The sequence below is a fragment of the Phasianus colchicus genome, chromosome 26, assembly GCF_987193195.1.
Source record: "Phasianus colchicus chromosome 26, bPhaCol1.hap1.1, whole genome shotgun sequence".
Lineage (NCBI taxonomy): Eukaryota > Metazoa > Chordata > Aves > Galliformes > Phasianidae > Phasianus > Phasianus colchicus.
The window spans coordinates 6,094,204-6,110,259 of record NC_143461.1 but is presented as its reverse complement, the minus strand read 5'-3'; the positions used below and the strand labels follow the sequence as shown (position 1 = coordinate 6,110,259).

General features: G+C 49.1%; 1 protein-coding gene across 1 annotated transcript; it reads right to left on the bottom strand.

Annotated features, from left to right (window-relative positions):
- Positions 1-361: 361 nt before the first annotated feature.
- Positions 362-14,238, bottom strand: RND2 (Rho family GTPase 2). The gene is made up of 5 exons (XM_031600558.2): positions 14,078-14,238; positions 13,864-13,951; positions 4,431-4,540; positions 2,211-2,345; positions 362-1,783 (listed from the first exon to the last, which is right to left on the bottom strand). Exons 1-5 carry the CDS (start codon positions 14,177-14,179, stop codon positions 1,535-1,537), a joined length of 684 nt encoding a protein of 227 aa, XP_031456418.1. The 5' UTR covers positions 14,180-14,238; the 3' UTR covers positions 362-1,534.
- Positions 14,239-16,056: the final 1,818 nt, after the last annotated feature.

Here is a 16,056-nt window from a genome sequence, read left to right as displayed (position 1 = left end):
CAGTTTCCTAAGAAGTCTTTGTGATGCAGATGAAGCCTGAGCCCTGGGCAGGACAGGAGATACAAAATATTAGGTGAAAGCCATCTTCACTTGAAGCTAGCAATACAGTGAGGATGAGGGCATCTCATATCAGCTCAGATTAGTGGATCAGGCACAGACAAGCTGCAAGTGCTGCCTATTATTGAATGAGTCAGGATGGAATGAGAGGTTATTCAAGGAAGATGTTTCGGCTCCAAAATGAATACATGCAGCTAAGGCCTCTCTGTTTTCTGCTCAAGTGTGCATGAATGTATGTCAAGAGTTAGAGTGAGCCATGAGGGCACAAACAGAAGTTAGGTGGTATTTTGAAAGGATGACTATTAAAAATGATCAGAGTCAAGCACTGTGCTTTTTCCAACAATGTTTATTTCTTTTCTGTAGCTCACCGACACAGCTGGATCTGGCAATGGAGCAGACTTTTTTTTTCATAAAGTGTCTACGTGTCATTAGATCAAGGCTAACACTGTTGTTAAAGGCATTTAGAGAAGACAGCAGCAGAAGCAATGAGAGGTGTTGGCAGCAGGCTGTACCGTCATACAAAATGGGCAGAGAGCACCTTTCTTCCCACTGCTGCAGTGGAGTCAGGGTGCAGAGACACATATAATCCTTTTTGTGTCTTGTACCAGACAAACACAGCATCATGGAACACAATCTGCAGTTCAAAATGGGTGAAGGAGAGGACATGGGGAGTGATTGCAGTCTGCTTTTCAGGACACTGTGTGCCTGGAGGTGCAGCTGCCTGTGGCAGTGAGCAGCCTGATGAGGAACCAGGCTGGCAGAAGCGAGGCACAAGCTCCTGAGTGACATTTGCTTGCTGAAGGGAACCACAATTTTCAGGATGCATCTACGGGGACATACCTTGCAGCCAGATCTGCTCTGTTGGTTTTGGAACAGAATTCAAGTATCTGAAGTACCGTGAGAAAAGCTGCCCATTTATAGTCTCCCAGGAGGTGATCAACGTGGTGCTCACCAGGTTACGCATCCTCCCCAGGGTGCTTTCTTGGTGGCTTGCCATCCAGTCCAACCACAGATAGCAACAGCTCAAATAACGCTTCTCTTCTAAAGGCAGATTGGAAGAGGACTTTCTCCCAGTCATTCTGCTGCTTGCAATTCCCCCTCTCCCAGCCTCCAGTCCAGGTCCCACCACCTTATGTCACCCAGAGGCTGGGCCATGGGGACAGGAGGATGGCATGCATGCAGCATCACTCTCTCTTGCTTTGTTTCATCCAACCATAGACCTTGCAGTGCCTGAATGCTTCTCTGTCAAGTGGTTCCTTTCTCCCAAGCAATCAGCACAGCAGCAGCTGACCCAGAGGTCTTGACAGTGCAGGGTGCCTCCTGCACCCCAGTTTGCAGCTGGGACCTTTGCTCAGCCCTACGGACTAAGAAAGGCTTCAGAAAGGCAAGCTGGCTCCTACAGCCAGCACCATGCCCTGGTCTTGGCCAGTTACTGTACAAAATGGACAACACACATACGTTATTTACAGACTGTTTTTCACATGATGGAACAGCTCTTGGCTCGGTCTTTCCTGATCTCTGTGTCATTCAGTAAGTTCGTCCTGCTGGGCATCTGTGATGCCCGCTTCAGTCCCCGTTTGGAGTTGGAGCGCTTCAGGTTCTTGTGTATCCTGTTGACCGAGGCAAGTGTGGTGACATGGAAGACATCCCGCACGCTGTCCTCCGACACCTTGGAGGAGCACTCGGCGTAGGCCACTGCCCCAATCTGCCGTGCCAGAGCACTGCCCTGAGACCCAGAGATTGGGGAAGGAAGGAGGAGTGAGGTTAGGACAGAGCACCCTGCAGCAGCATCAGAGCCTGTGACCCTATGCTGGTGACTGCAGCAGTTCCTAGCAGTTCCCAGCCTCTTTGTCCCTACCCCAGCTATGCCCAACAAGGAGGTGTAGAAACACACTCGTCCTACTTTAGCTAATCCAAGTTATTAAGCTGGGCATTTCCACTAGCTTTGGGGAAAGGCTTCCTGACTGCAAACAACGAGGTGGTTCAGCAGAGCACTGCCAATGTGACCAGGGCAGGGAAGAAGAGTGCTGCAAGCTCAGAGTACCTGAGCCAAGATCCGGTCAGCTTCAGACCAAAGGACCAAGTGGGGGTCCTCTGCTGCTGAGCTAACTTATCTGAGGAGGTGCAGGAGGAAAACAGCTGCCAAAACCCACCTGCTCATGTGTCACTGGGATGAGGCGCTGCTTGGAAAGCTCCCGCAGCGTGTTCAGGTCTGTCCGCATGTCCAGCTTGCAGCCCACCAACACGATTTTCGCATTGGGGCAGAACTCCTGTGTCTCCCCTTGCCACTGTAGCAAAGACAAGAGAGAGAAGGTGCACAGCTGTGCCAGAGGCTGTGTGACAATGGACAGCCTACAGAAGGGTCAAGGTTGGAGCAACAAAGCCAATCGTGGGGTCTCAGTACAATGGTGACCACTTTGCACAATCCCTGAAGCCCCATCAGCTGGGATTCACCAGAGCTGCTCCCTGGAACCATAACAATACATTGCCTTCACCTTGGAAGCCTTCCGTGGGAAGATTCTCCAAACTGGAGTCACAGCTGTTTGGAAGCCAATGTGCTCTTCCTTAACAACTGCCACAGGCAATGATAAAAATGGTTGGAGTGCCTCTCAGATTAACTTTTTGCTCACTTGGTCCAGATATACCCTGCAAACGTGCTGCATTCAAGATGCTGCCTCCTGCAAGACTGAAGGAAGGAAAAAAGGTGGCCAGGGCAAGCATCCACTTTCTTCATTAATAGTACCTTTCTGAGCTTCGAAAAAGTTTCAATATGCAGTGAGGTGTCTCCAATGGTAAGTAAACCCATTGACTGGGGCTGGGAGAGACCTGCACAGCCCCAGCAGTGTGCCAGCACCCTGAGCACCCATTTAATGCTTCTGGAGCAGCAAGCAGATGACAAATAGAGATTCCCACTGGCTGAAGATGTCTCTTGGAACTTGCAGTTCCTGCTTTACTGGCTGACAGTTAGGCATATACCCCAGGCAATTAGAAGGGGAAGAAAACCCAACTCACAGCCCAGTTTCCAGAACCTACTGGAGAAAGGAAGCACCAGCAATGACGCAAGTTTCACTGAATACCAGAACAAAGAAACTGCAAAATATAGGGAAAAAATGGTGTTTTCCAGCAGGAGATGTACTCCAGTCTCTGTCCTACAGATCCCTTCCCTGCTGCGGAATTTGTCTACCAGGACTCCCACATGCCCCCCTCTGCCACCAGAATCAGCATTCAAGGGGGATGCTGCAGTTCATTTGGAGCATCCTCCAATGAACAAATCCAAACACCCAAATTTATCCAAAGGATGAAAATCCCTGCCAAGATGGAGCCACTGGGCCTGTTTTCTGCATTTTGACCCACTTCTCCCATGCCTGACAACATGTGGGGAGCCCAAGGTTTGCAGAACCATCAAGCCTTGTCAGAACAGAGGTGCCATCTCGTGAAAACCCACTTTGTGGAAAATTAAAAGCTGCTTGCATCCTTTTGGGTGGCTCCTTCCCTTCAACTGTACACGCTGTGAAGACAAGCCAGGTAGCAGAAGGGCAGCAATAATAAAGATTTCCTCTGCTGAATTAGCATCTTTGCCTACAGCTTGAATAGAGAATGTTATTCTCCTTACTTGCCTGATATCAGAAGAAGCTAAATCCTATTTCAACTTCATGGTATCTTAGGAATGTGACTTACCTCCGTAGGCTGTAAGCCTGCACCAAAGGAAAAAAGGCATCTGTTCAGAGGCGCTTAAGAAATACCATGTGACACAGGGATTAAAAGTTGCTTTATCAGACACTGCTAACAGCACTGGAATTATCTGTGAGCCCCATAGGAAAGACCTTGCAGTGAGCAAAGCAGACTCACACGAGGAGCATGCGGACAGACATTGATAAAGCCCAACCCCAGCTAATTACTGATGGGCTTGCATCTCATTAAGGTACAAGAGATTTGCTTGTGTTATTACCCTGTTATCATAAGCAGCAGATGCTTTCAATCCCCATGAAAGACATCTGCCCCCTGAGCTGGGTGCTGGGAGCTATCTTAAGAGCCCAACCAAGCCCTTGACAAAGCTATCTGGAGGGTTTTTGTCCCCTTGCCAAGACACTGGAGCCCCAGGGCTTCCTCCCAGTGCTGATATGAGAAACACAACAGACACCCTCCATCTCTCCCTGTTCCCATGTTTGCATGTGTGCAAAAAGGCAGACTGACAGAAGCACTGCATACTGCAGTGAGCTGTATCACTCACGATGCTCCTTGCAGACAAAGAAATATCTTGCTTTCTGCTAAAGACTGCTGCAGGCAAACTCTAGCCAAGGGAGCTTTTGGCCCTGGTAGCAGCCGTAGGGGATGCAGGGTTCCATCTCAGCCCAGACACCCTGGGCACTCACCTTCTTGAGCACACTGTCCAAGGTTTCTGGGCGACTGATATCAAAGCAGATGAGCACGGCATCTGAGTCCGGGTATGCCAATGGACGGACATTATCATAATAGGCTGAGCCTGCAGAGAGAAAAGCAGTCAGCAGAAAGTCTCATCCATGGGCTGCTTGACACCTGTTGGGGCAGGTGAGGAGCCTCAGTCGTCTCTGTAAGTCCATAGTTCCAGCAAGAATTGAGACATGGCCACATGTGAGCATCTAGCAAGCAAGAGATGGTAAACTGTGCTGTTGGGCATGCTCGAAATCTACAGGATGGGGAGCTTGGAAGGGTTGCCGTGCTTGCACATGAATCCATCACTTGTCATACAGTTGCTGTACTCCTAACAGTTGGAAGGTGTAGTTGAGAGAAGCAGGCCATGAGCAGGGCTACTGCTATGTTTTAATCTTCTCAGTATCTTTTTACAGAGGAGCTTACTCACAACAATTGTGAGAATTTAAGATAGGTAAAAAAAGAACTTTCTGCTCTGAATTTATGCTGGAAAAAGTCAGATTCTTTTCATTTGTTTGTGCATAAAAGATGTACAAGGATTTGGTGAATGAGTTCTGAATTGGAGGAAATGATGCTGCATTCTGCAGGATTTCTCAGGGAGTAGAATAAAGCCAGGGCAGAATCCTGCACAGCTCTGCCATGTACACATATCCACGTCTGTACATACAACCCCTCAGTATGAATTTCAGATGTTAAAGCCATCATCCCATAATGTTTTTGTTTGAAGTGTATTCTATATGAAATAGTAAATGCCCCACTAAGCAGTAGTGGAACAATCAGCTTATTGCTACTTAAAAAACATTTGTTTCAGTTTTGTATTTGGCTTTGCAATGGCTTAAACTTCCTGGAGGGGTGAGAAGCAGCTGTTCATTTATGAAAAAGGGAAGCAGAGTCGTCATCCCTTGTTGAGTCTGCCTCCTTGGAAGCAGGATGGGGGCACCGGGGACGCCCCACACCACTCACAGAGCAGGCATGCCAGCACCCCATGTGCATTTGGGTTCACAGCAAAGCCAACTGCAGGGACATTCTGCTGCTGCAGTCCCCACAGACACAAATGAGAAAAAATACAGCACAGTTTTTTGTCCCTGCAAAGTCACTGGAATGAAAGCAGCTGGCATCCAGCATGGCAGAAAGACTATGACCTCCACAGAGCCCAGCCCTCTTTGTAGAGGGAAAGTCAGTGCCTGGGATGCTTGGACCAGTGTGGGGACAGAGGATGCAGGCTGGGGCACAGCAAACCCTGGAAATTTCTGACCCTGCTTCAGGCTAAGAATGCTTCATCTTCTGATGGGCAGAGCTGGCCCCATGAGGAGTCCCATTTTACGAGTGACTTGGTGCTTTTGCTGGCAGCACCGAGCTCTGCAGCACCAAGCTGCCCTTCAGACCAAGCTTACATTCTCATTCCAGATGCAGGTTTGCCTAAAGGGATTCAAGACTCAGCACTGATCTACATGCTCAGATGTGTTAGACCCTTTATCAGAAGTGTGCCCTTCCCGTGCACAGCTGCCCCAGGCAGGTGGGAGGGAAGCACTTACATACACATCCTCTCCCAGTTGCTCCTCCACTTCACATAAACATTGCAGTTAAATCTACCTCCTCCCAGCCCAGGAATGCTCCTTTTGTAGAGATTGATTTTGGCTCCTTTCAGCTCAGACACTGGTACAGCAAACTGTATCATAGCAACCTGCTGCTTTCTGCAGCATGTCACAGACTGCACTGGCAGAGCACACAGTGCAGCAGAGTGCAGCCAGCACGGCTGGTCACCATCCATCCCAAACCCCCAGCCTGCTGTCACTACACAGCTGGGCAGCTGGTGAGATGGCAAAACGAGGGGAAGGATTATCTGCCCCAGGTCAAGAGCATCATTTTTTTAATGAGATCAAAATTGCCTCTGCATGCTCTAACTTTCTGCTCCTAGCTCCAAGGGACAGGAATGGCCCTGACCCCATTGTTAGCTCTGCTCACCGACAGCTGATCAACACCACTTTCCTGAAATTCCTTCCCCAGTCTAAGAGACCAACAGTCAAGGTGCCCAGCAGTGCTGTGCTCCAGACTTACATCATCCCCAGCTTTCTCTCTGCTAAATCAGGATATTCTCTTTGGTTGATCATTCTAATTTTTGAATCTGTTATTTTTTGATGAAGACAAAACACAAGCACCCCAGTTCCCTCAGCTCCAGATCTCTGGATATGTGGGTTCTGAGTGCTCAATACCTTTTAGCCATTCCTGCAAGGCACCCTAGAGCCCCACACACTGGCACCTCCAAGCACACACGCACTCAAGACTTGCATGTCTGCAGATCCAGCCTTCCGGTTCTGCATGAACTGTTCTCCAACTTGGCACTCAGGTCTGCAAGAAACAGGACCTATGTACCTATTTGTTTGTGATTAAAGAGAGAAAACTGGAGCAAGCCAAATGCCAAAAACAAATTAAAAATAAAATCTACAGGGTTGTTATCTGAAATTCAGAGGTTGGTACAGCAGCCTGGCACTAGGACAGTGACGCTGCTCTCAAGCAGGGGATCAAGCTCTGGCCCAAACTCCTGACCCATCACCACATGCTTTCCCCACGGCAGCGCTCCACGCATGTTAATACTACATAAAGTGATAGTGAATGTGATGGCTTTCGTGATTAGTAGCTCCTCTGCTAGGACAGATGATCATGAAAGTATTAATAATATATTTTATTTATATCATGCCTTTAAGACTGAAAAAAAGGTGCAGGAAGCTGTCACCATGGATGGGGACAGCAATAGACAGGGGGCACCACAGGCTCCCCTACCCTGGTGAAAGCAGCACATCTGCATGAGAAAGGCCCTGTCCCATGGAACAGCTCAGCTATTGTCTCCTCGCCGAGTAAAGCAGAAAAACACTGAATTGAAAACCTGATGGTGAATGGGAGAGACAGAAGTGGCAGCTGTCCCAGACACCCTGGGCAAGGAAAGAGCTCAGTCCCCATGCTGAGCCCGCAAAAATCTCAGCTGCTTCTCCAAGACAGTGAGGATGCTTCAGAGCTAGCATTTCCTCTGCAGATGTAATGAGGGGGCACACAGTCACCCAAACCGCTAGTGAAGGGGAAATAAGCTCAGAGGAATAGTGACAGTTTGCAGTAGAGAGCAAAAAAGGAATTCAGCTTCAGGGAACATTTGAGAGCAGCAGTTAAATAGCCACAAGGGTCAAGCCCCATCCCTTTGTCCTCCTGGGGGCAGACTATGAAATGAATTGTTATTCTGTGGTCCCCATACTCAACTCAGCTTGACCATAGGGAATTTGTGGAAGCAGGCAGGACGTGGGTTTGTCACAGGAGCTCCCTGGTGGAAGATGGAACATGATGCAGCTTCATGAAGTGACCAAGCACAGAACATGGACCCTGTATGGGGCAGCCAAATCCCCATCACCCCCTCCTCAGACACCACAAACCCTCCAGGACACCTGCAGCAAGTGGCCTGCCCCAGTAAGGTGTTTCTCGGGGCCCATCACTTGCATACGAGGACCCATCAGTACAGTTTCTTTCCTTGGGACATCTGGAGTGCCTTTGCAAAAGCAGCATTTGAAGAGCAATGGCTCTGTGTGCCTGATATACAACAGACAAGGATATACAAACACCCTTCTTGTTCCCTGTATCATTAACGCTGTTGGGCTTTATAAACAGGTGGCCTGGAAATTAGTGGACTTGGCTTCCCAGGCTGAAACAGTGCACACTGAGGAAACAACACAATTCAGCGACTAACTTCATCCTCCCAGTGTGAAATTGGACAAATTGGACCCTCTCTCCTGAAAGCAAGACAGTGGCTGGTTCTGTTTGGGAAGGATGAAGTACAGCATGGTTCCTGAGCTCCCACAGTCCCTAAGAAGCAGGCTCAATGGTCAAGGGTCCGTGAGGATAATGCAGATCCCACTGATATAAAAAAAAAACCAAACAAACACATTTCTGACACTAACAGTGCTTGTTAGAGTCCAGTTCAGTGCAATGACAAGTGAAAGAAACAGGAATTTAAGCACTGGAGACAAAATCCAAGATATCATGACATCACTGACAGCACCACAGTCTGAAGCCAGGCTTCAACCACCTGGAGGTCAAGGTTCTGAATGCAGCAGCAATTAGTGACATTAGAGACTGAAGGGAGAGCAAAGCAGACCAAGAGAGACAAACAGCTGCAATCAGCTAAGGGTGGCATGGTAGGCTGATAAAGTGCCCCGCTGTCCCTCACCAGAACCGAGGTCTCCCAAGTTGCAGCAGTAATACAGCAAGGCAAGGCCAATGGTGGTTTCCTACCTGGAGCATCTATTTCCATTACAGCCAGAGTTTTCACTGCTGCATCCCCTTCAGATTTCAGAACCCCTTCAAGGGCACAAACAGAAATTATGACAAACTGGAGTATGGCCAAGCCTCACAATGGGGGTTCCACAAGCAGCAGGACTGGGGAAAGCAGGTGAGCCCTGGAACAAGGCCCTTCCTGCCAGAGGAAGGTGGCCCAAAGGGGAGATGGGGCATCCCATCCAAGCTGGAATCCTAGAATGGTTTGGGTTGGAAGGGAGCTTTAACACCATCTAGTACCAACCTCCCTGCTATAGGCAGGGATACCTCCCTCTAGACCAGGTTGCTCCAAGCCCCATCCAGCCTGGCCTTGAATGCTTCTGGGGAGAGGGCATCCACAACCTCACGGGGCAACCTTTTCCAGTGTCTCACCACCCTCACAGTGAAGAATTTCTTCCTAATATCTAATCTAAATCTACCCTGTTCCAGCCTAAAACCATTTTCTCTTGTTCTGTTGTTACCTGCCCTTATAAAATGTTCCTCCACAGCTTTCCTGTAGGCCCCTTCCAGACACTGGAAGGCCAGTATAAGGTCTCCTTGGAGCCTTCTCTTCTCCAGGCTGAAGAGTCCCAGCTCTCTCAGCCTGTCCCTGCAAGCTCTCCAATCATCTTTGTGGCTCTCCTCTGGACCTACTCCAACACCTCCATGTCTGTCTTGTGCTGGGGGCTCCAGAACTGGACACAAAACTCCAGGAAGAGGGAGACAAAAAGCAGCAGAGGGAATGCCATAAGTGTAGTCCTCTGAGCCCCAGCACTCTGACACAGCATTTCTGATACTGGATTGTGACCTGTCTATTACTTGTGCAACATGACTGCAAAGCCCAGCACTTCAGGAAAGGAGCAAACTATTCCATGACACAGAGCAAGCAATCATCTGGAAAGTGCATGACTGAAACAACAGCTAATCAGCTTGGACAATTAACCTCTGCTCCTAATTCTTGTGATGTGCTTTAAAAAACACCAGTAAACTGCTAAGCAGCCTCGCTGCCATGTCTCAGAATGGACACGATGAAGGGAATGGTGTTTGCAGGGGCTGAGGTGGCATCCTGGGCTCCTCACGCTGGTGACAGGGAGGCAGCTCTCTGTAGAAGCCCCTAATAGCAACCCTAGGGTAGCATCACTGAGCCTGTGAGGCGGGATCACAGCCTTAGTACCTGGTGGGGCTCTACACAAGGGTGCTAACAATCACACCCATGGCAGCTGACAAGGGAGGCAAAAAGGAACCAGAAGTCCCTTCCAGGCACTTTTGCTACATCACAAGGGTGGTTGGCATTGCCTCAACCTGTTTGTCATCATTTTATTGGGTGTAACAAGGACTAGGAGTGGCAGCCAATTCCCACAGACCTCTGGCTTTGGGGACCATATCTGCGGGTTGAGTGAGCACAAGTTATCTGTATGCAATGCTACACATTTCCAGTTTGCTGTGCACAAGCAGCAGCTTTCTCCCTGGCTGCTTGCCTACCAGATAAGGTTTCTCCCCACAGGGAAAGCTAGACCTGCACGCCTGTGAAGTTTAATTGCATACTGATCTAATCCATAGGATCTAGGGCAAGAGGAAAGCTGTACCCAGGTCTCTTCTGCAGGGCTGGTGGCATGGCACCAACCAGCTTCTCTGGACCTCTCCCTACCGCAGTACCACCCTGAGGCACAGTGAGGGGCACCTAGGTGCCAGGTGGGCAGAAAGGCAAAGTCATCATGCTCAGAGGATGGAGTGAGAGTTCCCTCCTACAGGGATTTTCAGCAGTTGCTCTACATGATTGCTTGGCTAAGGAGCTGCTGCTTGATGGGTGTCTGGGGCACAAGGGACACCCCCAAGGCATACAGGGAGAGAAGCGGCTTCTGTACCATGCAGCACCTACACCATGCCCAGTCTGACATACCCCAGGGACTCTGGTGTCCCATTCACTTCTCTCACATTGTGTCAGGTCTCCCCAGATCCAATCTCCACCCAGTCCAGGATACGCATTTCTACTGCAGCCCTTTCAACTTCTGTCTGACTGGTTCCTGACCTGCCTAAGAACGTGACCCAGCTACACATATTTTCAAGCTTAACTACGTCTTTGTGCTGAGGCAGAAGACAAGCATGCTAGTTCGAGGTTCCCAGCCTCAACAGGGAGCATGGGAGGAGCTATTTTAGTATGGAAAGGGTAGCTCCACATTCTTCTCTGCTTCAAAGCACATGGGAAGAGGCAGCCATTGCAATCCCAGAGCTGCGTGCTGGGAATCCCCAGCCCCAGCATCAATGGAGATGCCATTGCTAAACTCGGCCCCTTTCAGCTCTCTAATCTCATCAACATTCCTGGGTAGTTCCCGTAATGAAGGGACTGTTATCAGAGCCTGCTGGTTCCCACACAGCCATACCAAGGCAGACTGTTTGCTGAGCACAGGCAAAGAGGGAGGCAGGGAGGGATTTGCACTTTACAATGTTATTCTTGTTTTGAAAGCGAATCTGCTTATCAGACACAAGTCCCTGCAAAAGGCTGGCAGCCACACAACTCTCCCGCCGTGAGCTGCAGTGCAGAGCAGACAGCAGAGCTGCTAGACCAGCTTGGGTTCTGTGTGGACAGAAAAGTCCTCTGCAGCAGCTTTGGAAGATGGCAGTGAGCACATAGACGGTGCAGTGCCATTCCTGGGCATTCCCATAAGCCACAAATGCAGGCAGTAGTGAGGGATCAGGCTCATACATGGCTCCCTTTTTTCCTTAACAGGCATCTGGATCAAAGGCATTGCAGTGGGCACAGAGGGCCTGTATTTGCTCTGTCTGAAGGACTCTCAGTACCGCTAAGCTTCCAGTTGTCTTTCGGCCTTGGAAAAAACTAAGCAAGGGTTACAAGATACTTAAAGGAAATCCAAGGTCCCAGTACAGCGTGGGAGCAATTCAGCTCCCCATCATCCCTGCCCACAGTAGGGCAGTTTTTCTCTAACTATGTTTACTGCCAGCCCGCTATCTGCTAGTATCAGAGGAAGGGCCAATTCACACTTAAATGTTGTATTTCCCAAGTTCCCCACTGCAGCTACTGCTACATGTCCAGGGAGCAGATAACACCCCAACATGGGCAGGGATTACTGAGAAGAGCTAGCAGCAGCCAGGCAGGCTGGGATCCCTGCAGCAGGTTTTCCAGGGCAGCTGCCCTTCACTGGTGCCCATAGCAGGATGATACTATGAGCATCTGCTGAGCCACTCACCACTCTCACAGCTGACTTCAGTCCCTGTCCAGATTTGTCTGCTGATTTTTGGAGGAGACCTTCAGCTTCAATTACTTAACTAAAAGATGGAAAGCATCTAAGATATAAAAGAGGGAAGCAGATTTCCAGCATCTCCCTTCCCGTTCCTGCTAGGATGAGTTTAACACTAACAACAAGCCCCTGCCCACAAAGCTGCTTAAAAGAGATGGCAGGTAATGCAGAGACAAGGGGAAGTGCACCCAGCACCTGTCATATGCATTGGAAGGGTAATCAGCCACTCTCAACTCCTTCAGCTCAGTTGCTTCCATTTGCTATTGTGCAAAACTTTTTCTACCAAAAGCTGTTTACAAGTGTCTCCGAAGTGGAAATTCAGCAGCAGCTTGCAGTCTGTAGCTCAAAATGTCAGTTTGATTACTAGAAAAAAATTGCTATGTATTGCTTTGCAGGACTGTTTACTGACATATAGCTTTTGGATATTTCAAATGAAAGCTGCAAAAGGAGGAAATTTATCTGGAAAATTATCTACTGAACTCTATCTACAACAATGCTCTTAAAAAGGGAGAAAAAAAATCAAAGTCCATTTCCTCTTGGCTGTAGAGATAAGCACTAGACAGACTCATATCTTTTGTTGAAAATGACAAAAATGAATGCATGACAACATCAGATGCAAGTACTAGGTGCATATACACAGATTTAAAGCCATTTTATCATGTTATTTTCTTTTAACATTTGTAGGATCAAAGCCAAATATTCCAGAGAGTTCCTAAAAAAAGCCCACACGGTGCACTAAGCGTGCTTCTACACACTCCAAAGGTGAAGTTTTTCTCATCAAATGCAGACACTCAGAGCAAAGCTGCTGAGCATGAAACAAAAACAACACAACCAGTCCTTTCCGATCAGCTGCAGAAGTCCTCAGTTTGGAAACCCCCAGGGCTCACAACTCAGCAGGCAAAAGACCCCTGTTTGTTTCAGGACATAAAAATTTCCAAAAGCAAAGTCTGCCAGGTTGGGAAGCCTCCAGTAGAAGCTCAGTAAACATTTTACAATTTAAAGCTCGTCTAAAAATCAGTAAAGTCACTGCTCTAAATAGAGCTCTGCTGATCCTACAGCTGTAATCTGATGGATGTAAAATTATAGTGAGGAATTTGAGTGCACAAGACCTAAAACTGTCTAATATCATGTTTTAATTTACTTTTGCTCTTGAGCACTAAGAAGACTCAAAAAATTATGGGGAAAGACCATCAGCAAGTCCATTATGTATGTACACCACCAGAGCCCAGCATTCAGTTCTGCTATGTATACGCAGCAGTCCAAAAAGGTTGTCAGAGGTATATTAAAGGATGCACATAACCTTTGCTAGACGCCAATATTTTTATTAGCTCTGCATCAAGCAGTTCACTTACAGCTCATGTCTCCCCAGAGAGGCAGCATGAAGTTTGAAAAGGGTTTTGGAGAGCTGAGATGTGCCCAGGGCTCCCTGCAGCATCACAACTGAGGATGCAGATGAAAAGGCAAAACCAAACCAAAACACAAAAAAACTGAAGCAACCCAGAAACTCCTGGAGTGAGTGATGAAAGGACAGTATATTCCCACAGCACATTCCTCTCCAAGGTGAGGTCTCCCATCTCGGCTGCACCTTGCTTGCTTCCCCATTCCTTCCCGGCCCCAGAACTGGTTTTGTTGGTGCTCTGCTGCATCTCATACGTGGTCAGGGCTGAGATGCACCGATACGCAGTCAGCACCTAAACGATGTGCAGAGCCAGCCCCAAGGCCGGGGGAGAGAAAGCCGCAAAATCCAGCGCAAAGACACCGAAACGGGATTTCAGCGTTTGACGCCCGCTGCGGATCCCACAGAGGCCGCATCGAGACCCACCGCGTCCCTCCCCGAGCCCACCTGAGGTGTCCCACATGTTGAGCTCAGTGCGCTGCTTGTCGATCTCGAAGCTGGCCGTGTAGTTCTCGAAAACGGTGGGCACGTAGCTCTGGGTAGGGAGAAGGGAGGTGAGCCGAGCCGAGCCGAGCCGCGCCGCACCGCATCGCATCGCATCGCACCGCACCGCATCGCACCGCATCGCGCCGCCGGCCGCCCCCCGCCGCCCCCCGCACACCTCCGGGTAGCAGTCCTTGGCGAAGACGTGGAGCAGTGCCGTCTTGCCGCACTGCGTGTCCCCCACCACCACGATCTTGCAACGAGCCAGGTGTCCCTCCATGGTGCGGGGCCGCGCCGGCAGCGCCGCCGCTTTACCGGGACGGGCGCTCGCAATGGCCGCGCCCCCGGCCCTGACGGCACCAACCGGAGCTGGAGCTGGGCAGGGCCACCCGGCCACCACCGCCCCCCGCCGCCTCCCGGCCTCGGGAAGGGCTGCCTGCCCCTCGCCAGGCAGCCTCCGTCCATTGATCCCCGGGATGCAGCGTGGGAAGAGGCTCTGGCGTTACCGGGAAGAACACGTCAGGCTCCGTCACTTTTTTCTTTTGATCCAGACTCCTGCTGTTGTGCATTCTGTCCATTTGCCTCCCCACCTCTCCCTCTAGCATTCAGCAACAATAAAAATGTGTTTTTTTTTCCCACCCATAAAATCTAGCAGGCAAAGGGAGCCCAATCCATGCCCAAGCTGGTGCATCGCAGATGTCAAAGATCGCACTGCCAAGGAGGTGAAGGTAGGGCATAATTTCGGGTCAGGTGGGTGAGGACCAAGAGTGGCCAGCAGTTTATCATGCCTCTTGCGGCAACAGTATCCGGCTTCCCACCTGGGCCTTCTAGCTCTGGCACCGGTAAAGAACTGTGACTTTTTCCTATGCAGAATTAAAGCAAAAATGGGAGCACACAGCATTTTAGCTGGCTCTACGCAAGTCTTAAAAATCATGTCTCTCTGATGCACACAGCCTTGTTATGTGGGCAGAGACAGGAAGCTTGTCATCTGCCCAAGAGCACTGGCTGCACAGCAGCAACCAGTTCTGCATTTCATTTCTCCCTGGTTATGAACAATGCAAATTGCAGGCAATGTTTTTAATTGGCAAAATGATGAAAAAGGAAAGGTTCCTTTCCTGCCGATACACGCCATCCTGCAGAAAGATTTACCATAAAAGCAAACTTTCATTTGTCAGAGACAAACCATCTGACATAAAATATAGGAAAAATAGAGACAATGAAGACAAAGCAAGTCTGAGGAAGTGGAAATTAAAATGTTTTGGCAGGAAAAGCAGATTTAATAATGGACTGAGGTAGCAGTTTGTTTTTGAGGAAATTGCAGCCATTTCTCATATAAATATCAGCACTGTGCATGGGGGTGAGCACAGCCCAGAGGCACGGAGCGAGGTACACTGCCACACCAGCACCCAGCGTTCATGAGCACTACTCTGCACTCTGCTGTTCCTCAGTAGGACTATATCTCAGTAGGAATTCATCTTCTTGCTTCCAAGAGTTTACTGGGATCCTGCATTGGACGAAGAAAAGCTTTCTCTGCATTGAATACTTGAGACTTTGCAACTCCCCACAACTGCATTTGCCTTCCCCTGCGGAGGGCGTGCAGCTGAGGGCACCTTTTGTTCAGAGCCACATGGGGCAGTGTCACTGCTGTTCCATTTGTTGTAATTGCACCTTTTGGCAAGCAACACTTGCAAAATATATAATAGACACTTTTCAGGGAGAGATGTGCTGTGACTGTCACCACTGCTGGGGAGGCAGCAGATGGCTCCAACACATTTGTTCCTGAAAATGCTCTTCCAGTGGCTGCGTTCTGTCTTGCCAATCCATGCTCTCCTTGTTTCACACCATGACACTTTCTGTATTTTTATGGTATGTGTTGTTACTTCATACACATCTATTCTGTGCCATTTGTCTCAGCCTGCAACATCTTATTTCCACTGTGGAATTTTCCCTGTCAAGGCTCTAACCTGGAGCAGGAAGAAGGGACTTTAATTTTTCATCAGCTCTATTTTTGAGTAGTTTTCTTGTTTTGTTTTGTTTTTTGACTTAACAAGCATGTGAAAGAGCTTGAAACTTGCCAGGCAAAATTGCCAAATATCTATCACTGTTAACAGTCAGCAGCTAAACCAGTCAGTCCAGAATGGTGGTGTGTCATACAAC